Source organism: Saimiri boliviensis, chromosome 1 (assembly GCF_048565385.1).
Source record: "Saimiri boliviensis isolate mSaiBol1 chromosome 1, mSaiBol1.pri, whole genome shotgun sequence".
Classification (NCBI taxonomy): Eukaryota; Metazoa; Chordata; class Mammalia; order Primates; family Cebidae; genus Saimiri; species Saimiri boliviensis.
In genome coordinates this window covers 260,836,478-260,854,874 of record NC_133449.1, presented here as the reverse complement: position 1 = coordinate 260,854,874, position 18,397 = coordinate 260,836,478, and the positions used below count along the sequence as shown (strand labels likewise).

At 37.2% G+C, this 18,397-nt stretch overlaps 1 protein-coding gene across 3 annotated transcripts in view; it reads right to left on the bottom strand.

Annotated features, from left to right (window-relative positions):
- The window catches only part of OXCT1 (3-oxoacid CoA-transferase 1), a 131,529-nt gene that overhangs the window by 22,320 nt on the left and 90,812 nt on the right, over window positions 1-18,397 (bottom strand). For all 3 annotated transcript variants that reach the window (XM_003925893.4, XM_074386277.1, XM_074386271.1), the window contains one exon: window positions 4,218-4,307. In XM_003925893.4, coding sequence (XP_003925942.1) covers window positions 4,218-4,307 — 90 coding nt within the window. The remainder of the gene's footprint in view (window positions 1-4,217; window positions 4,308-18,397) is intronic.

Sequence of the window (18,397 nt, the reverse complement as noted above, 5' to 3'; positions counted from 1 at the left end):
TCAGAGACCTTTGGAATGCTGCAACAGTGATCTATGTAGATGTAAAGAGGGCCTTAACAAGGATAAACAGAGTAGAAATATATAGTGGGGAGCAGACTGCAAGAGTCGCGTGGATGCAATATTTATAGTGCTTGGTGTATGTAGGTGTAGGGGCAGAGAGGGACCATGAATGCCCTGCCAAATGAGAGCTGGGAGATCATCACTTCTCTAATTGGGCCAAATAAGCAGAAGAACATATTTAGGGGGAATGATGATTAAGATGGCAAAATTTGTTGCAGCTCAGGTGGCTGTAGAACAATTGTTGTCTAATAGGAAATTAGAAATATAGTTCTAGGGCTCATAAGAAGACTCTGGTGTGGAAAAATGATTAAGGAGCCACTGAGTGAAAAAATAGCAGTTGATACCAAAGATTTAGATGGCACCTGGGAAGGCTGCAGAACAGAGGACATTATAAAGAGTTCTGGAGGGAACCCATAAGGGAAGGAATGGGGAATCTGTGGATGCAGGTTGCTGGAAGCAGCTCTGCAACCCACGGCACATGTGCCAAGGCTGCTGCTGCAGTCAAGGCCTTTATCAGACAGAGGGGGTACAGGAAATCTAATGTGATTGGCTTTAATGTTAAAGACATAACTCAGAAATCACATACATCATACATACTCAAATCCCACTAACCCAAACTTGGTAGCATGGATGTACTTATGCAAAGAAAGGCTAGGAAATGTAGCCAGTCACTGGGTTTATCTACTGCCCAGATAAAACAGGGAGGAGTTTAATGCAAAAAATAATGGAGATAGGTACTAGAAGATATAATTAGATTTTTGGAATATTTTTCTTTAAATATGTTGCTGATATAAGTCTCACCTAAGCAGAGGTAGTATTGTCCAGGGAAAATGAAAAAAAAAAAAAAAAAAAAAAACAAAAAAAAAAAAACAAAACCCTGAAGCTTCCTGAAAGGGCAGATGTGGTTAGGATGCTGATGCAGAGGTAGCTTTGTGAGGACGTGGCATGGTGCCGTATGAACACAGGCTGTACCACACTGAATCCAACTCCAGCTCTGTCACTTTCCTGGATAAGCTTCTTAATACCCATATCCCAACCATACTTCAGGGGCAGGGGAGGGTCAATGAGCTTAGCATGTGCAGTGCCAAGCATAGCACCTCCACCTGGTTAGGACTCAGATTGTTACTCCTTTCCTTTCTTCCCATTTTTAGAGGGCAGAAGGTAAAACATACCTAGAAATGAAAATGAAGCTTAAGAAGAAATTGGCTGGACACCAAAAAAAAACTTTGCCTATTTCAAAACTTTGCCTGGAACTCTGATGTCTAGGCTTACATGAAAATCAAGTAACAATCCCAGTCTGACCTGTGCGCCTGACATACGTTGCAAAGGTAGACTGAGGGCGGGTGTTACTCCAGAGCAGCGCCAGTGGGTAGCCAGGTCTCAGGTTTTAGAAGCTGTTGGATTTGAACTAAAGGCAGCAACTAGTTGTAAAGGTTTCCTTTGTCTTATTAAAACAATAATGAAAAAACATATTTTTACAAGGTTAGACAATGCTGTATTTATAAACAACCTGTAACTGTAACCCTACAGATAAGGAAAAATGTAGCCCCACCCAAAAACAAGTTCATAGCTCATCCACTTACAGAAGAAAAAAAAAATAGCAGCACAAGAATACAAGACTGTATTTCTCGGGTTTTGATCCTTCTTTGCAAACTTTACTTCCATGTCTTATAAAACTCAAGAGATTAGTTTTCCAGGCTGTACACTTAACGATAAGGCAGCAGAAGTTACCTGGCATGTCTAAAAGAACAGACCATTAACTGGAAATGTTACCAGGAGTGAAAAACCTCTCTTCCCTCTTTTCCAGCTCTTCTCAACTTTTAACAAGAGTAAAAGATGCAAAAAAGAAATAGCAGGTTCCAGCCAGGTGTGGTGGCTCACGCCTGTAATCCCAGCAGTTTGGGAGGCCTAGGCTGGTGGATTACAAGGTCAGGAGATTGAAACCATTCTGGTCAACATGGTGAAAACCTGTCTCTACTAAAAATACAAAAATTAGCTGGGCGTGGTAGTGCCCACCTGTAATCCCTGCTACTTAGGAGGCTGAGGCAGGAGAATCGCTTGAACCAGGGAGTCGGAGGTTGCAGTGGGCCGAGATTGCACCACTGCATTCCAGCCTGGCGACAGAGCGAGACTCTGTCTCAGAGAAAAAAAAAAAAAAAAAAAAGAAATAAAAGAATTACCTGTGTTCCCTTGAGACGGGCCGGTAACAATGAGTCCAGGTGCTCAAAACAGTAGCAGGTACATATTTGAGGGCCACAAGTAAAATGTAAAGGTGGTGAGAAGAGAAACTGTTCATCAGTTTTCAAAGGTTAACTGTTAAGTGTGAATAAATCATTACTATTATTTTAATCAGAAGCACATTTTCTATTGTGTTGTTCAAATGAAGCTATCTATGGAAAAATACCGGATTCCAATGCTGTTCTAAAACTCAATGCTAATCTCCCCACTGAGAGAAGAAAAGAGGTAAAAAATATGATTTTGCTTCTGTGGAAAGCTTTAATAGGTATTTCTAGTCTGAAGTTGGTGGCACCATGTATGTTCCTCTACCAGAAATTCCAGCTGAGGAGAAAGAAAGGACGTGGGGCAGGGGGAAGAATTTGCAAAATACAGACTTAATGTTTTGAAAACGAATACACAAAAATAAACTAAAATAAGTTGGACATTGGTGCCTTTGTGTGTCAACATTAAGGTAACAAAAAAAGCGCAAAGTCTTTAAGAGATTTTTCCAAATAGACATTATGTTCCAGAAAAGAATAGGATTTAATCTGCATGGTTGGCATCTTCTTGCCTGTGAAATGAAGTATTTTGGATGCTTTGCAAGCCAGTCTCTGAAGTCACCTGTGCTAGTTCCATTTCTACTGTTCCATATTTATGCACCACTGCTCATCTCCCACTACTTACTAAACAACTTATGATAACTCATATGTGTAGCTGTTTTCACAACAAATCATTTTGTGGCATACATTTCTCTGCAACTGAACTTCCCCAGGGGAAGCAGGTGAGAGGAGAATCTTCTGGTTTCATGCTTTTACATAGTGCTGCATCACTAAACAAAAAAGGGCAATTGACTGCCATTTCCACTCAGATTCGTAGGTCTCAAAGTGAGAAGAGGTAGATTTTATTTTTAAAGTGAGATTGATAAAGAATAAAGGAAAATGAAGAGAAGGCACAGAAGGTAAAGAAAGCACTCAATATCAACTTTTCAAATCAGCAGAAGGCAGTGGACTCAGATTCGGAAAGCAATTACAGTTCGTTCAAAGACACTGAGTCAGGAACAAAGAAGAAAGTTACATTGATAGTTCCTTGGTGAGACAACTGAGGCTTTGGAATCAGAGATGACAGGTCTAATGAGAGCTTTACTAGTTCTAACAGAACTTTAGGGAAGTTACTTAACCTGTCTAAAGCTCTATTTCTGGACATACTAAGAACACCTACAGCAAGTTCACGGGCTCATTCATATACACAGAGCTTGGTATATTGTTGGCACATGAAATGCTCAAAAATGGTAGCTATTATTATTGCAATATGAAGGAAGAGGAAAAATACAGAATGTAAGCTCCATGGCATCGGTAACTTTTGTCCAGTTTTGGTCACTGCCACATTCTAGCATGCATAGCATGTAATAGGATCTCAAATATTTAACAATTTATCAAAATAAAATTATAATACTTTTCAGAGTAAGGAGAGTTGCTGTCACCTAGTCTGTTATTTTGTAACATCTTCGGGATATGGCACCTCACAGCTTTAAAGTCCATATGGTCCATTTGAAAATAACTGTTGTTAAGATGAGTGTTCTGTTGTGGCTTTTCATTTCACGCACAGATAGCAACCACTATAATCATCTTAAAACCAGAACTGATACCTCCGTACTCACATCTTTCTACTTTCTTTGGAGATATAAAGCTTTTACTTTTAATATGTATGCAGGATAAATATTTGAACAACATCCTGATGTTTGGTTTCACTCAAAGTTGAACAACCATTTAGCTAAATAATAAATAACTTTTTGTCATCTTTCTCTCTGAAATGTAAATGCTATCACCTTGAATGAGCCAGAGAAAATAAAATCCAGTTAGGTGGCCTGGTAGTATACTGGGTGGGTTTTGGTTTATTGTAAATTTCCAAAAGCAGTATTTGGGGAGAACAGTACATGTTACCTTTGCAGAGTGCTCCATGGTGACCACCACTTTGGTTTTGGCACTGGACACTAAATCCATAGCACCTCCCATTCCTTTCACCATCTTCCCCTGCAAAACAAAAAAGAAATAGCTGTGTCTTTCACTTCATTTGTATGTGGCAGAACAAAATTAACTTGCAAAAATAAGACACTAGAATCATTAAAAACTCATTGTCCTTCATTGCATAGTGCTTGATGCACTATAACCTAATATTCTGTCATTCTATTATTCTGTGGTTGAAGGATAAAGTTCAGGATAAACGTTTTGTCACTTTTATTAAGTGTGGCTAACATGATTTTCTTGACATATTAGCAATAAGACAATTGGTGAATTAAAAGAATTAAAAACCTTTCCAGAATTCTGAGACATTACTATTATTACAGTATCAGACTGAAATCCAAACACACCTGACAGCCACTTCTTTCTTTTTAAACACAATTAACACTACTGCCTCTTTTATTACAGGCACTTTCTAAAGTTCTCTTGGATTTCCTGCAGATTAAAATTCCATTATATAGTAGTGGGCTGAGGTATTAATGGTGTTTTTCTAGTAATGGCTAATATAAAAGGTGGCTCTGTCTTTCTAACACTTGGCATTTATCTTGCTCTTAGAAAAATAAAACGAAAAACATTCTTGCTAAGCAAAAGCAACACAGAAGCAGAGTTCAGGATCATTTCACCATTACCATTCTATTTTTGGTCATCTGGCCATCCCTTCATTCATTACACTGGCAATAGCTGGGGGGCAAGGGATGAGGGTGGCAGAAGAGAGAAGTGTAGACTACAAGATAAGCCTGCTTTCAGACAGTTTGAAGCAGAACAACGATGTGGAAATGCATAATTTTAAACTTCTATAAGCAATACCTTTATTCTTAGCTGCAACCCTAATAAACTGGTGGCCAATGTATTAAGTTGGTCATAATATTTCTACAGAGAACACTGATACAGTACAAAATACACATAAGTCAGAGATGGAAGCAATCAATGTCTACCAAAGTCTAATGAGAAAGTTTGAGATTTGTAGAACAATGAAAGACACTAAAGCAACCCTATGATAAAATGTGTCAATCTGCTATGGTAAGAACATCCAGGCAGTCTCAGCTTCTATACATAGTGTCCTTGGCAGACTGAGGGGGCGAGCTCTGGAAGAATGAAAAGGGAGCAGCCAAAGAAAACCAGAGACCAAGATAGACCAGTTAAAAACTCCTTGAATTTAAAAAAAAGTCCCTGAATTAGAATATGCCATAGGCGAATTCTGTCCCCTGTGACACAATGGTTACATAGGTAAAAACTTATGACAGCCTCTAACAAGAAGGAAGCCTGTCCAATTTAGATGAATCTGACTTATACAATTTAAATTACTGTCAATTAGTTTAGAAATATATATAGAGCACCTGCAGGGTACAAACCACTGCGCTGGAAAAAATATAACACACTATAAAACATGGTAGACCAAGAATGTCTGTTTTTGTTAAAAACATTCTTGACTCAATATACCTGAATAGCCTTTGTTCAAGGAGATTCAACTGGATTGATGTCTCATTTCCAAAGCACGTGCTACAACCTTTAAAGCACTATTTTGATCCTTAAATTTAATGCTTGTTTCCAAGAGTGAAAATGCACGAGATTAGGTGCAGAACAACTGAGATCTATCCTGTTAACTATGAGTTAATGGCAAAACACCAAATCTCTCTGAATTTGGGTTCATTATGTAAACACCAGGAATAAGAATATCTGTCCTACCATACAGAGCTGTGGTGAGCACTGTATGAGATAATGTATGAAAACGTGTAGTAAACAGAGTTTATAAATGTATGCACTTATCTTCAATCAATTCAACTTACTGAATGTCTAGCATAAGTGTGGCTCTATTCTAGGGCGCTAGAGTCTGATCAAAGCAAGGTTCTTCTCCTGGAAAAGCTTGTTACCTAGGGAAGGAAAAGTATCTATGAATACTAAAATACCCAGACTATACTTCCTTCCTCTAAAAGGAACATTTTCACTTCTCTCCTACCACAAGGTAGAGCTAAGTGTCTTTTTCCAATGCTCTTGTACTATTCAGTATGAATGCTATCACAGTGAATTTCAACTGTTCCCTTTCCCTCCCTTCCCTCTTTCTTTCCTTCTCTCCATTATAAATATTTGGATGAGTGAATGGATGAATGAATTAAACCAACAAAGGTATAACACTGAGGATGCAACTGCTGACTGTGCCCGGGGAAACAGTCAGGGAAGGAAGTAGCCCAGGGAGATTCACGAAGGAGGGGACTCACAAAAGTTGTCAGGTAGGAAGAGCAATACTGTAAAAGAGAAGAGCAGTATCTTCTAATAGCATTTCTAGCAGGTTAACAGGAAAACCTTCAAATATCTGATTTTCCTGGTTTTAGTGTGTTCATTGTACTGGAAACAGAAAATAAAATGTTTCTCTCTATTTCAAGTCCCAAAGGATTTCTGAAACAATCAATTACTAACAAGAAGAAAAATCATTCTATTTATATCCAGCAGGAAAACAAAACAGGGTTATACAAGGCATACTCCCTGACGTAAGTGGGAAATGCATCATCATCCTTCAGCCAGCTTAGCTAGGCATTCTTTTGGGTTCCCACTACTTGCATCTCCCAGATTTCTATTCCAGTTAGAAGTGGCCATGTGTCTGAGATCCAGACAATGGAAGAAATGGAGGTGATATCTGTGACTTTCAGGCTCCAGCCTACAAAAATCTCTCATGCAATTCGTCATGTTATTTTACCTTCTGCAATCTGGACACTGACATCCAAAATGACTTTGGAAGATGACCGAGTTTCCTTCAGCCTTGGTCCTTAAATGGCCATCTATTGCACAGCCCACTTCTTTGGAACCACATCGTACCCTTCAACATGAGTAAAAAGTAAGTGTAAAGGGTGGTAAGCCACTAAAACTGAAGGGCTTATTTGTTACAGAAGCTAGTATGACTAATATATTAAAGTGGTGTCCAAATTATATGGAAGGGTGAGAATTCAGCGTCAAATTAGAACTGCTACAGCTGTACAACAGAAGGGGATCTGACTAGGGCTCTTAAGAGAATATTTTACTACTGCTCCTTGAGGGAGGTGACTATACTTGATTCTGTGCTAGGCACAGTAATTCACCTTTCTATCCAGATGTCCCACACACTGTTTGAAATTTTGCAGAGCTATAACATGCTTATTGAATGAATAAAATGAGTTAGTGAATGAATGAATGGAAAGAATTTTGAGAAGAAGAGAGCACTACAAGTTAAGGGAACAGCTAAACAGGGGAATATAGATTCCACCCCCATCCCTCATCTCCCTCCCCAAAATTCAAAATCCTATTCAACATACAACACAAAAAGCTATTAAAACGGGGAGATTAAGGAGCTAAAAATATACCTTTAAATAAGTCACAGAGGGAAAATGATAATTGGGGAAAACAGGCCTATAATGAAGAAGAGCTTCTGGGCATGATTGAAGCATTGGGCCAATAGTAACACAAAGTATGGCTTTCTTTAAAATCTCATCAGCAAACATACATTTCTTAAATGATGCAACTCTAGTTCTGAAATGCGTTCTGGCTAGCATAATGGAGAGATGATTGCTGGATGCTCATTTCATAGCCAACTCATATTTTAGCTGTTAAGGATTGACCCCGCTATCAAGTATGGAAAGATTCTGCAATAAAATGTGCTAGCAATGCTGCATGCTCTGTTACAACAGTTATACAACCTTTCTAAAGATACTGATTCAAGTATCCTCAATTCACAAGTATTTCCTCAGAGTCTATTATAAGCCAGGCACCAAGATAGGAATTAGAAACAAAAGACGAATATGATGATATACTTTTTTCTAGAAAACAGATTTCAGTTGAAATCAATAATATACCTACTTTGATCCTATTTCCTACTACTGGAATTTTAAAGAAAGTAAGAGAAAAATTATTATAAATGCAGTAACATTAAAAACTTCAATGCATGAAAGTATAAATATTACATTGTACTACTGACAAAACAGGAATTCAAGTTGCAAACATGACCTTTGGTGATACTTGAAGGATTTTACAAAAAGGAAAAATGAATGCATTTGAATGGTTCTGTGAAATACTGTTTATTAAAATAAAGTAGGGAACACAATGAAATCATTCTTGCCACCACTTTTATCATTAGTACATAAACAGTAATGGCTCATTTCCAGATGTTACCTCTAAATATTCTGGTCTTAAGTGAAAAAGAATTTACAATAATGGAAACAACTTTAAAAGCATTTTAAAAGTAATGCTATATGCCATAGTAGAATGTGTCAATCTATTGGAAGTCAAAGGGAAAGACAATTATAGAATGATTTAAGAATAAAACTAGAGCTTGTTGCTCCATATTAAATATAGGAACATTAAGTACCGACCTCAATCCAAATGTAAGCCTCTTTATATCTGTCTTCCCCATTATTAAAAATGCTCTAGAAAATAAATAGTCCTCTAAGCATGCGCCTAGCTAAAGAGTAGGAGAGAGGAAAACTGAGAAAGATAACATTTATTTAAAAATGTAGTAACAGGTTATAAACTCCTTCCCCTAGGCAAGATAAGAGACTTATAACTTACCTTACTATAGCAAAGTTATAGCACAGTTATATGAGAGTATTTCTCTTTTCTGTGTTACACTTTGTTTTTTAAAAGAAACAAAAAAAAGTTCTTTTCAAAGATTAATTGCATTTTCTAGGACAGGTGAATTGATTATGTAAACCAACTAATATGGAACCAGAAATATAATTATATTCACTATTGTTAGGTTAGGAAAATTGCTTACAATAAAATTCAGTTATTAATCATTGTATAGGCTTTTCAAAAAAATCATGCCCAAAGAACAGTATTCTGAAAAGCTCAAAGTTTTATTTTAATACGCTCTCTTGTTCTTGTTCTCTCAGGGACCCTGTGTCATCAATTAGGCCCTTTGCTCCAGTTTCTCCATTCTCTCTCCATGGCTCCTCTCTGCTAAATCCCTGGAGATAAAATCTTGTTTCTGTTTGGCTGTGCCCTTGAAGTGAGAACTCTACTCGGTCATGTCTCAAACAGTAATCATCTGATTCAGTAGACAGCTTGTAGGTTTACTTTACTACAGTCCGATATCTATCTACTGTATACCACAGTGTCTTCCATTCACTGCTTGAAACTCTCCAGTTAGGTTCTTCTTTGGTCCTGGTTCCTCCTACTGCTATGGAGGCTTTCAGTTTCCTATCCACCATCCTTTTTCCCAGACCTTATACGTTGGCCAGATTAACAGCTCCGTCAGCTCTTGTCTACTTGTTCTCCAAGAGCAACTCCCATCTAGCTTCATGATATGGACTGCCCCTGTGAGTCCTAAAAACAATGAGTCCTAAAACCACCTTTCCAGCTGAGGTCTTTCCTCCAAGTTTCAGACTTCAATATCCAAAAGTGTCCCTGTCACCCTGTGGCACATCCTATTAGCTGATTCCCCAAATTGTTCCTCTATTCCTGAGCTCACAGTTAAGCTACATTTTCCAGCCCTCCTTGAAGTTACAGTTGGTCACATGGAATAAGTTCTGGACAATAGAAAGTGAAAATGATGTATGCTACTTCCAGGGCTGGACAATAAAACCTTGAAAGAACAATCTTCCACATTCTTCTACCTTCTGTAAACTGCAAGTTGAAAATGGTGGAGCCACAGGATGGAAGGAATCTCAATCTCTGAATCACCGCACAGAGGAGAGTTGCCTGCCAATTAGGGATACTCATTTGGTTTGTGTGAATTAGAAATAAAAACTTCTATTATATTAATACATGCCTCAGCTCAGTATCATCCAAACTAAATTAAGTATCTTTATAAGGCAAATCTCACCAACCTGCAAATTTCCTAGCTCAGTTAATGGCCAATCATCCACCTCAAGATCCAATTCAGAAACCTTCTTGTCTCTTGCCTCTCCCTCATAATCCACATCCAATCAGTCACTCAACTATTAAGAATTCCACTTCTCCCAACATTTCTTGAACTTGACTTTTTCTCATCCTAGCGAAGATACCCATGATTTCTCCTTAAAGAGTTATAGTAGTCTCCCTACTGGTCGACATGTGTCCAGCTTTATTCCTCTGTTCAAATGGGAGGCACAAAAACCATCTCTCTAAAATGACCATCTGATTATGCTGTTCCTCTGCATAAAACCTTTCAGTGCTTCAGCATAAAGTCCAAGCACCCTAGCCTGGCATTCAAGGCCTGATAACCTGGCCCCTCCCCTCTTCATTTCCTCACACCCCAGTTGCCATTTCCATGCCAGGAATAGTGAGTTGCTTGTACATAGCATATGGCTCCCACATGCCTTGAGGTTTCTCCTTCATACTATCAAGTGAGCTCCAGCTTATTCTTTGTGTATCAAATCATGATGACTTCTCTCAAGAAGAGTTCACAGACCTCTGTCCCACCCTATCCACATGATTATGATTACTTTAGGAACCTCTCACAGCATCCTTGCATATTCCCATTTTAGAACTTACCACATTATCTGCTTTAAGAAAGGGGCTGATGTTGTATTGGCAGGTAGTGGCAAGGCCATACAAGTAGTTATGATCTCTTCCTTTTGAGAAATACCATCTCCCTTCTCTCTAACCACCATTCCTCCCAAATTTAGCAATTAAAAACACAATAGGGAGCCTCTAAGACCCCATGCAGCTATGACTACCAGTGCTCCGATTTATCACATCTGTTCTGATTAATCAGTGCCTATGCCCCTGTCTCAATTAAAAAACAATCACCTATAACAGATGTAAGATATCATCTTGCTCATTATTATTACTATTATTATTTTTGAAATGGAGTCTTGCTCTGTTTTCCAGGATGGAGTACAGTGGTACGATCTCGGCTCACCGCAACCTCCACCTCCTGGGTTCAAGCAATTCTCTTGCCTCAGCCTCCTGAGTAGCTGGGATTACAGGCACGTTCCTACCACGCTCTGCTAATTTTTTTATTTTTAGTAGAGACGGGGTTTCACAACGTTGGCCAGGCTGGTCTCAAACTCCTGATCTCAGGTGGTTGGCCTGTCTTGGTCTCCCCAAGTGCTGGGATTACAGGCATGAACCACCACACCCAGCCCTTGCTCACTATTTATTAGACTATAAGCTCTTTGCCTTCCCTGTTCATCTTCAACTCAGTACAGTTACTGATATGTAATAGATTGTTTTCAGTATATATTTAAACTTAATTCCATCTTAAAGTAAAAGTTTGTTTCCAAAAAATATATAATCAAAAGCATATTAAGGTGTACTAATGATACTAAACAAAGCTGGGGACACTATCTGCAGAGAAAAGGATAGCAAGAAGAAAAAAAAGAGTTGACTAAAATAAAATGTAAAATTAAAACTTCACTTCAGAAAGTTGCAAAGCTGTAGAGAAGAGAATATGGTGTCCTTCAAAACTGATCCTACTAAGGACATTTTTTACATCTTCATCAGTGCTGAATGTTAAACAAACATTATTTAATAAATATTTGAAGTACACTGAATTTGTTTTCTCAGGAGAGGAGAAAAATCATTTATAAGATACCCAAGGAAAAGTCCTAAGAAACTGGATGATATCTCAACTATTAGTCATTAATTAAGCATGTACTTAATACCTATTAGGTGTTCTGTGCTATTCGCTGAGCATGCAAAACTTCTGCTTTTGAATAGCTCATAGTTCTTAAATGCCCTCTCAATGTTTCTGAGGCCAAATGAAATTTAAAAATGCAAATTCTAAAATCCTAAAGCTACCACTTCTGTTTTCTTTCAAACATTCACAAAGGGTAAAGTCCATTTTTTCCCTTGGAAGAGCAAAAGAATAAATTCCATTATAATAAATATAACTAACAGAACCACTGATGTGTATCAATTCAAAAATACTTTATGATAATTGTATACATTAGATTTGATGAATGTGCTATTTTCTGATTCCAGGCAAAATATTTGAAAATAAAAATTTACTTTACAGAAACTATCTATACTAGTTTATAGCAGAAACTGTACCAAAACTACATCAAGTTTCTCTAAAACATCATCTATTGCAAATTAACCTCAACAAACAAAAACGATACTGGTGTAAGTGAAATTTATTTTATCACCATGGTCAGAATCTTTATTATTCTATCATAAGACAGTCCAGACCAACCACTTTATGCAGGTTAGAAAATGTAATAGGTATGATTCTTAAAGAAATCAATTAACTTCAAATAAGAAAAATGAGTACTGTTCCTAGCTACTAATTACGCCAATTTCTCTCATTTTGTAAAGTGTAAATACCATTCAAGAGGGTCTCCATAGTTCACTTATGAGACCTCATCGCTCCAAGAAAAAAATTCCAATGTACATAAAATTGTCATTAATTATACAAAGGTCATTAACTACACCTCGGTAGGGAAATTAATAAATATTAATATTAAGTGAACAGTTAGAACTATGAAACCAATGTATTTTCTCTTCTTAAGGTACAATCAATGTGTGGCTAAGTTTTTTTGGTTGTTATTATAAATAAAGCACTTTAGATTGGTTAAATTATTTGTATAAGGTCAAATACACTAACACTCTGATCTATCTGTTAGATTTTGAAAATGGACAGCAAGAGAAAAACATACTCCTAGCTCTGTTCTGAAGCTGTGGTTGCAGTTTTCATAGAGTCTATTTATAATACTTCAGAGATGAAAACAAACATCAGACAATCTGGCTAAGAGAGTTCACATTGTTTTATCACGCCTCTTAGAAAAAGCATCGATGGAAAGAGCTTGAACAAGTGGTTCAGAATAAATAAAAAGGCATTTATTTTCATTTAAAACAAGTATAACACTCTAAGTTATTTAACTGAGTTTATTAAATATAGCTAAGCACTGGAGCTTCGGGGCCTGTATACTACCTAGAAACAAAATATGTTATATACTTAAAAATCCAAGCATAAGTTATTTTCTTCCTTCTATTGAATCACTGAGAGAAGTGCACTAGAATCATATGAAATTGCCCACATAAGAGCATGTATGACCTACAAATACAGGAATTTCATAGGGTTGGTTCAACCTATGTTCAAATGGTGAGGTTAAAAAGATCCCAATTACTATTACATAACTTTTTTAACGTTTATAATATTTTAGGAGGTCCCCAATAGTCATTACAAAATTGGACTCTAAAATACAAATGGAAAAACATCATTTAAGTGTCTGCATATGTTAAAATATATTAATCTCCTCAACAACTCATTCACATGAAATATGAAATTATTATTACTTCTTTTGCCAACAGGAAATAGTTGTTCTCAGAAAGTTTATTTTCTGATTCCTCAGCGAGGGTGTGGGTTGGATGGGAAGAAGCGGTAGGGAGTGAGAACTAGAACCATGGGCAGAGCACACGTGCTCCATCACCTCCTCCCACTGTCTGCAAAACTCTAGGAGCACAATTAGACTTATTGTAATTACACTGCCATCATTGACAGCTGGATGAGATTTTTTTTTAAACAGACAGTGACTGAAAGAACATTAATAAATCAAAATCATTACTGGTGTTTTTCCCACAATAGAAAGGATCAGAAAATAACATAAAAGATCATTTTAAAGGTAAAAAAAAAAAGCAGTTAAGAGCAATTGCAAAAGAGCATGCTATGTATACTAAATGCATGTGCCCAAGTATTATAGGGTTGGGTGGAAGAATATAAAAGCATTTTGATTCTACATTAAATTAATAACTAGGTTATCTCAAGATGTCCTCTGAATTCAGCTGATGACCCCTTTAATGACTACTTAAGTACCTACTGGGAATTAATAGCTCTGACATTCACGGCAAATTGATAACTCTGCTGTTGGAGTCTTAATTTTTTCCTCCTGTGCAAGTCTTACTCTGTGAAACAGGGACCCAGTGCTTCTCATATGTGGAAGCAGGCCTAAATTCTGGTTTGCTTAGAAAGCATACCATACTCTCAGGACTAGGAGTACCATGGGCCTCCTAGGTAACATTACTTCACACAGACTCGGGGCATGGAATGCATCTCAGGTTTGGGCCCCAAGAGGGAAAATCACATCTTCTTTGTGAGAATGACCCATCTCTGGGAGCAACAGAGAATGCTGAAGAGCAATGTCACTCTGGGAGGGTCCTATCATCACAGGGAGCAAAACCACAATTTCTCCTTTCAACACCAAAACCAGTTAAAAGAATGACTTTGGGAAGACTTGTCACGAAGTTAATTTTTTGAAAGATATAACGGGAAATTCAGAGAGCATTAATTTCTACCTTATCTTTTCAAGTCAACACTGCTGGGCAATCTCTTAGATGGGGTGAGGGGGGTAGTGAAGTGCCTTTACAGAAAAGTAATAGTAAAATGAAAGCTTTGGTGAAGAACTTGGTGATGCAGAAATCAAACTACTGAGAACAGCTAGGCATGGTGGCTCCAGCCTGTAATCCCAGCACTTTGGGAGACCAAGGCAGGCAGATCACTTGAGCCCAGGAGTTCAAGACCAGCCTGGGTAACATGGTAAAACCTGCCTCTACAAAAACTTTTTAAAAAATTTAGCTGGATGTAGTTGCATGCACCTGTAGTCTGAGCTACTTGGGAGGCTGAAGTGGGAGGATCACCTGAGCTCAGGAGGTCAAGGCTGCAGTGAGCTCTGATTGCACCAACACACTCCAGCCTGGGGTACAGAGTGAGACCCTATCTCCCCTGCTGCTACCCCAAGACAAAATGAAAAACAGAATAGAATGGAAAATTGCTTTCAAAGTGAAACAGAAAGATCAGAAGAGGTAAAAACATACATAGGAATATACAAACTTTAACTTATTTCTTGATAGGCCAATGTTTCAACTCCCTGAATTTCACAGGAGACCTTTTAAATTTCTGATCTTGATGGTTCCAATAACTTTAACCATTCATAATACCAGATATGAATGTTAAATATGTGGAAAAAAATAGTATTTAAAAATCCATGTGAGTAAAATCCCTGGTTACTTCTATTTCATTTTATATGCATCTAAGTTGAGGTACATGTTAAATCTAGTACAATCTCAGATGAGAAGCAGGAGCTACAGTTAGAAGACTTTATTCCTTTTACAGCATTACTACATGGCTGTATGGCAGATATGACCTCTTTTATATTCGTCTGGAACTCAAGTGTGGCAAATACTTGATGGTAAAGTGTAATTGCTAAAATAGCATTATTTTTTAATCCTAAGGAGACCATTTTCTAGGTCTAGTATTTGGAAGAAAACACATTCTGCTGATACCACCTTGAGACCATTATTCAGTAAGGAGTTACTTTTTTCCTCTATCCTTAGGAAAATGGTCTAAAATGGAAAGTTGTTTATTTTTATTATTTAAAACTGTATGAGTGTGGTTTAATACATGTGCATATAACGTAGCTCTCTCCATTGAGAAGGCCTAGAACCCTAATAGCCCAGTAGCAACAAGCACACCTAGCACCCAGATCTTGGTTTTTATATATCATTTCTCTAATAAGAATGGCTTTTGAATAAATAGTTGATTCTAGGAACACAAGAAATATAAGATGAGCGTCTTGTAGTAGCAGAAAGTAAGAAAGTGCTCAATGAAAAACAAAAAGAATGGAAAGACACCAAAGGGGTATAGCAGCAAACCTGAAAGAGCTCCCAATGGCTATAGATGGAACAATGTGAACATAAAAATAAACATGGTATTGTATTACAACCAAAATATAAAACACACTTAAGAATGTAAGAGAAGAGACAAATCTTTTCTCCAGAAGAATTGCAAAAGATATTAGTACCTCTTCAACTGTTTATACTTGATGCTTCTGACATCAAATATGTGGGGTGTTTCCTTACACTACCCAATTCTGTAACTTTTCAGATATTAGCTGAATGCCCAACAGTTCAAGTCACTTCTGACCATAACTGCCTGGAGTTAGCATAGACCCCACAGGTTAAGGGTTCAGTCTTACGAGACTGTTCTCCATTTCAGACCCTGATAGTAAGTCCAGGCAGCCAGTACTTCTGATCAACCAGCTATAAAATCAAGAGATTTCTACAACCCCCTCTCGGTAACAGCTCACAGGATTCAGCAAGGCATTTTACTTGCTATTATTGGTTTATTATGAAGGATACAACTAAGGAATGGTTCAACGGAAGAGATATATAGGGCAAGGTTTGGGGTTAGGAGCGTAGAGCTTCTGTGTTCTATGCGGGTATGACACTCTCCCAGAACTCTGATGTGTTCAGCAACTCTAGCACTTAGAACCCTGTTGTTAAGGCATTTTTATGGATGTTTCATTACAAAGGCATAATTAAGTCATTGGCCATTGGTGACTGGACTCAATCTCCAAACCCTCTCTCCTTTCTAGACATTGTGCGAGGGGCTGAACTTTCCAACCCTCTAATCATGTCTTGCTCTGTCTGGCAAACAGCTCCATACTGAAGCTATTTAAGGGCCCACTGAGAATCACATTAGCATTAATTCAGATATGGTTGAAAGGGGTTTATTATGAACAATAAAAATGCTCCTATCGCCCTTTCACTCAGGAAATTCCAAGCATTGTAGAAGCTCAGTGTCAGGAACTGGGGTGGAGTTGGGGGGCAAAGACAAAATATATTTCTTATCACAGTTTCCCTCCAAGAGGTAGAGCTTAATTTCCCTCCAGACCCTTGAGGGTGGGCTAAGAGTACTAAATTGCTTCCACAGAGAACGAAGTAGAGAGGAAAAAATAGTAATTTTACATAGTGAACAAAACCTGGTAAGCACTACCTTCACCAAGTGATAAAAATTATCATCAACAGGGATGCAACGTGGATATACAATAACCACTGTTATAAGAAGGGCACTCTACTTCTATGATACTCTTTCTAAAAATATCAGACAAATCCAGATTGGGGGATGTTCTACAGGACATCCAGTTAATACTTCAAGACTGACAAAATTATGAAAAACAAAGAAAGACTCAGAAACTGTTACAGATCAGAGAATGCTAAGGAGCTATGACAACTAAATTCAATGCAGTACCCTGAAATGGATGCTGAAACAGAAAATGGGCCTGAACAGAAAAACAGATGAAATCCAAACAGAGTCTGGGGTTAGGAATAATGTGCCAATGTGTCTTTGTTTTGACAAATATTTCATGTTGTAAGATTGCAACAATGGGGGAACCTGGGTGAGGGGCATATGGAAACTCTGTATTATCTCTGCAGCTTTTCTATGAATCTAGAATAATTTTAATTTTTACAACAAAAACTTTATTTAAAAAACTCAGTATGTAGCCTGCTCCTGTGGGTTTTTTTGTTTTGTTTTTCATCAAAATGAAAACAGAATGGTTCTCAGATTTCCCTCGATAAGGAGCTCTCCTAGTAAATCTTTAAGCCTGTTGCTAAAAAGCATTGCAAAATCTGACTCAGAAAACAAGTAAATTTGAGAGAGTCAAATAAATTTGTGCTTTGTTTTCAACAATGAGTTACTTTCTTATAGTAACTGAACTTTATTTCTTTGCAGAATTCAACATTTACCAGCACAGGGTATGATAGCATAACAAAGTCATAAGTTAGTTTCTGAATAAATAAAATAAATCTAAGAACTGTATGTGTGAGATTTTTGTTTTTATTCCCAATGAAAAAACTTTACTATCCAATTCATTATGTTGATAAGCCTATCTTGATGCTAGACAACTTAGATTTCTGATAGAGCTTTGGAAAAAAAAAATCATACACAGCCATTAGGACTTTTTAATACAATATTCTTTGATCATATTATTACAGTTTGAGAAAATTAGAAATACAGACTGGATGTTTGTTCTATGACAAATGATGTGCCATTTCTATATTTTAATATTCTTATTTTTCTTGTTATTTACTTTGTTTATACTGAACATCTTTTAATAAACTCAATTATATAAAGATAGTCCTCATCCCCTAAAAAGTACTTGCATAATGTATAACAGGCTCTCCTTTACAAAAAAGAAAAGTACTGTACAATGAAGAAAAGCTAAACATATCACCTGAAGTTACAGGTCAGAAAAAAATCTGGAGGAAGTCTCTTTCCCAGCTTCCAGAAAGAGATAATCAAATCTCCATAAAAGATGCTTCTTATTTAAAAATGTTGAATTTATTACACTTTTATGTTGAACTTATTACACTATTTTTTTTCTTATTGTTCCTAATCTGTTGCATGGTGCTAATTAATTTCATTAAGAAGCAGA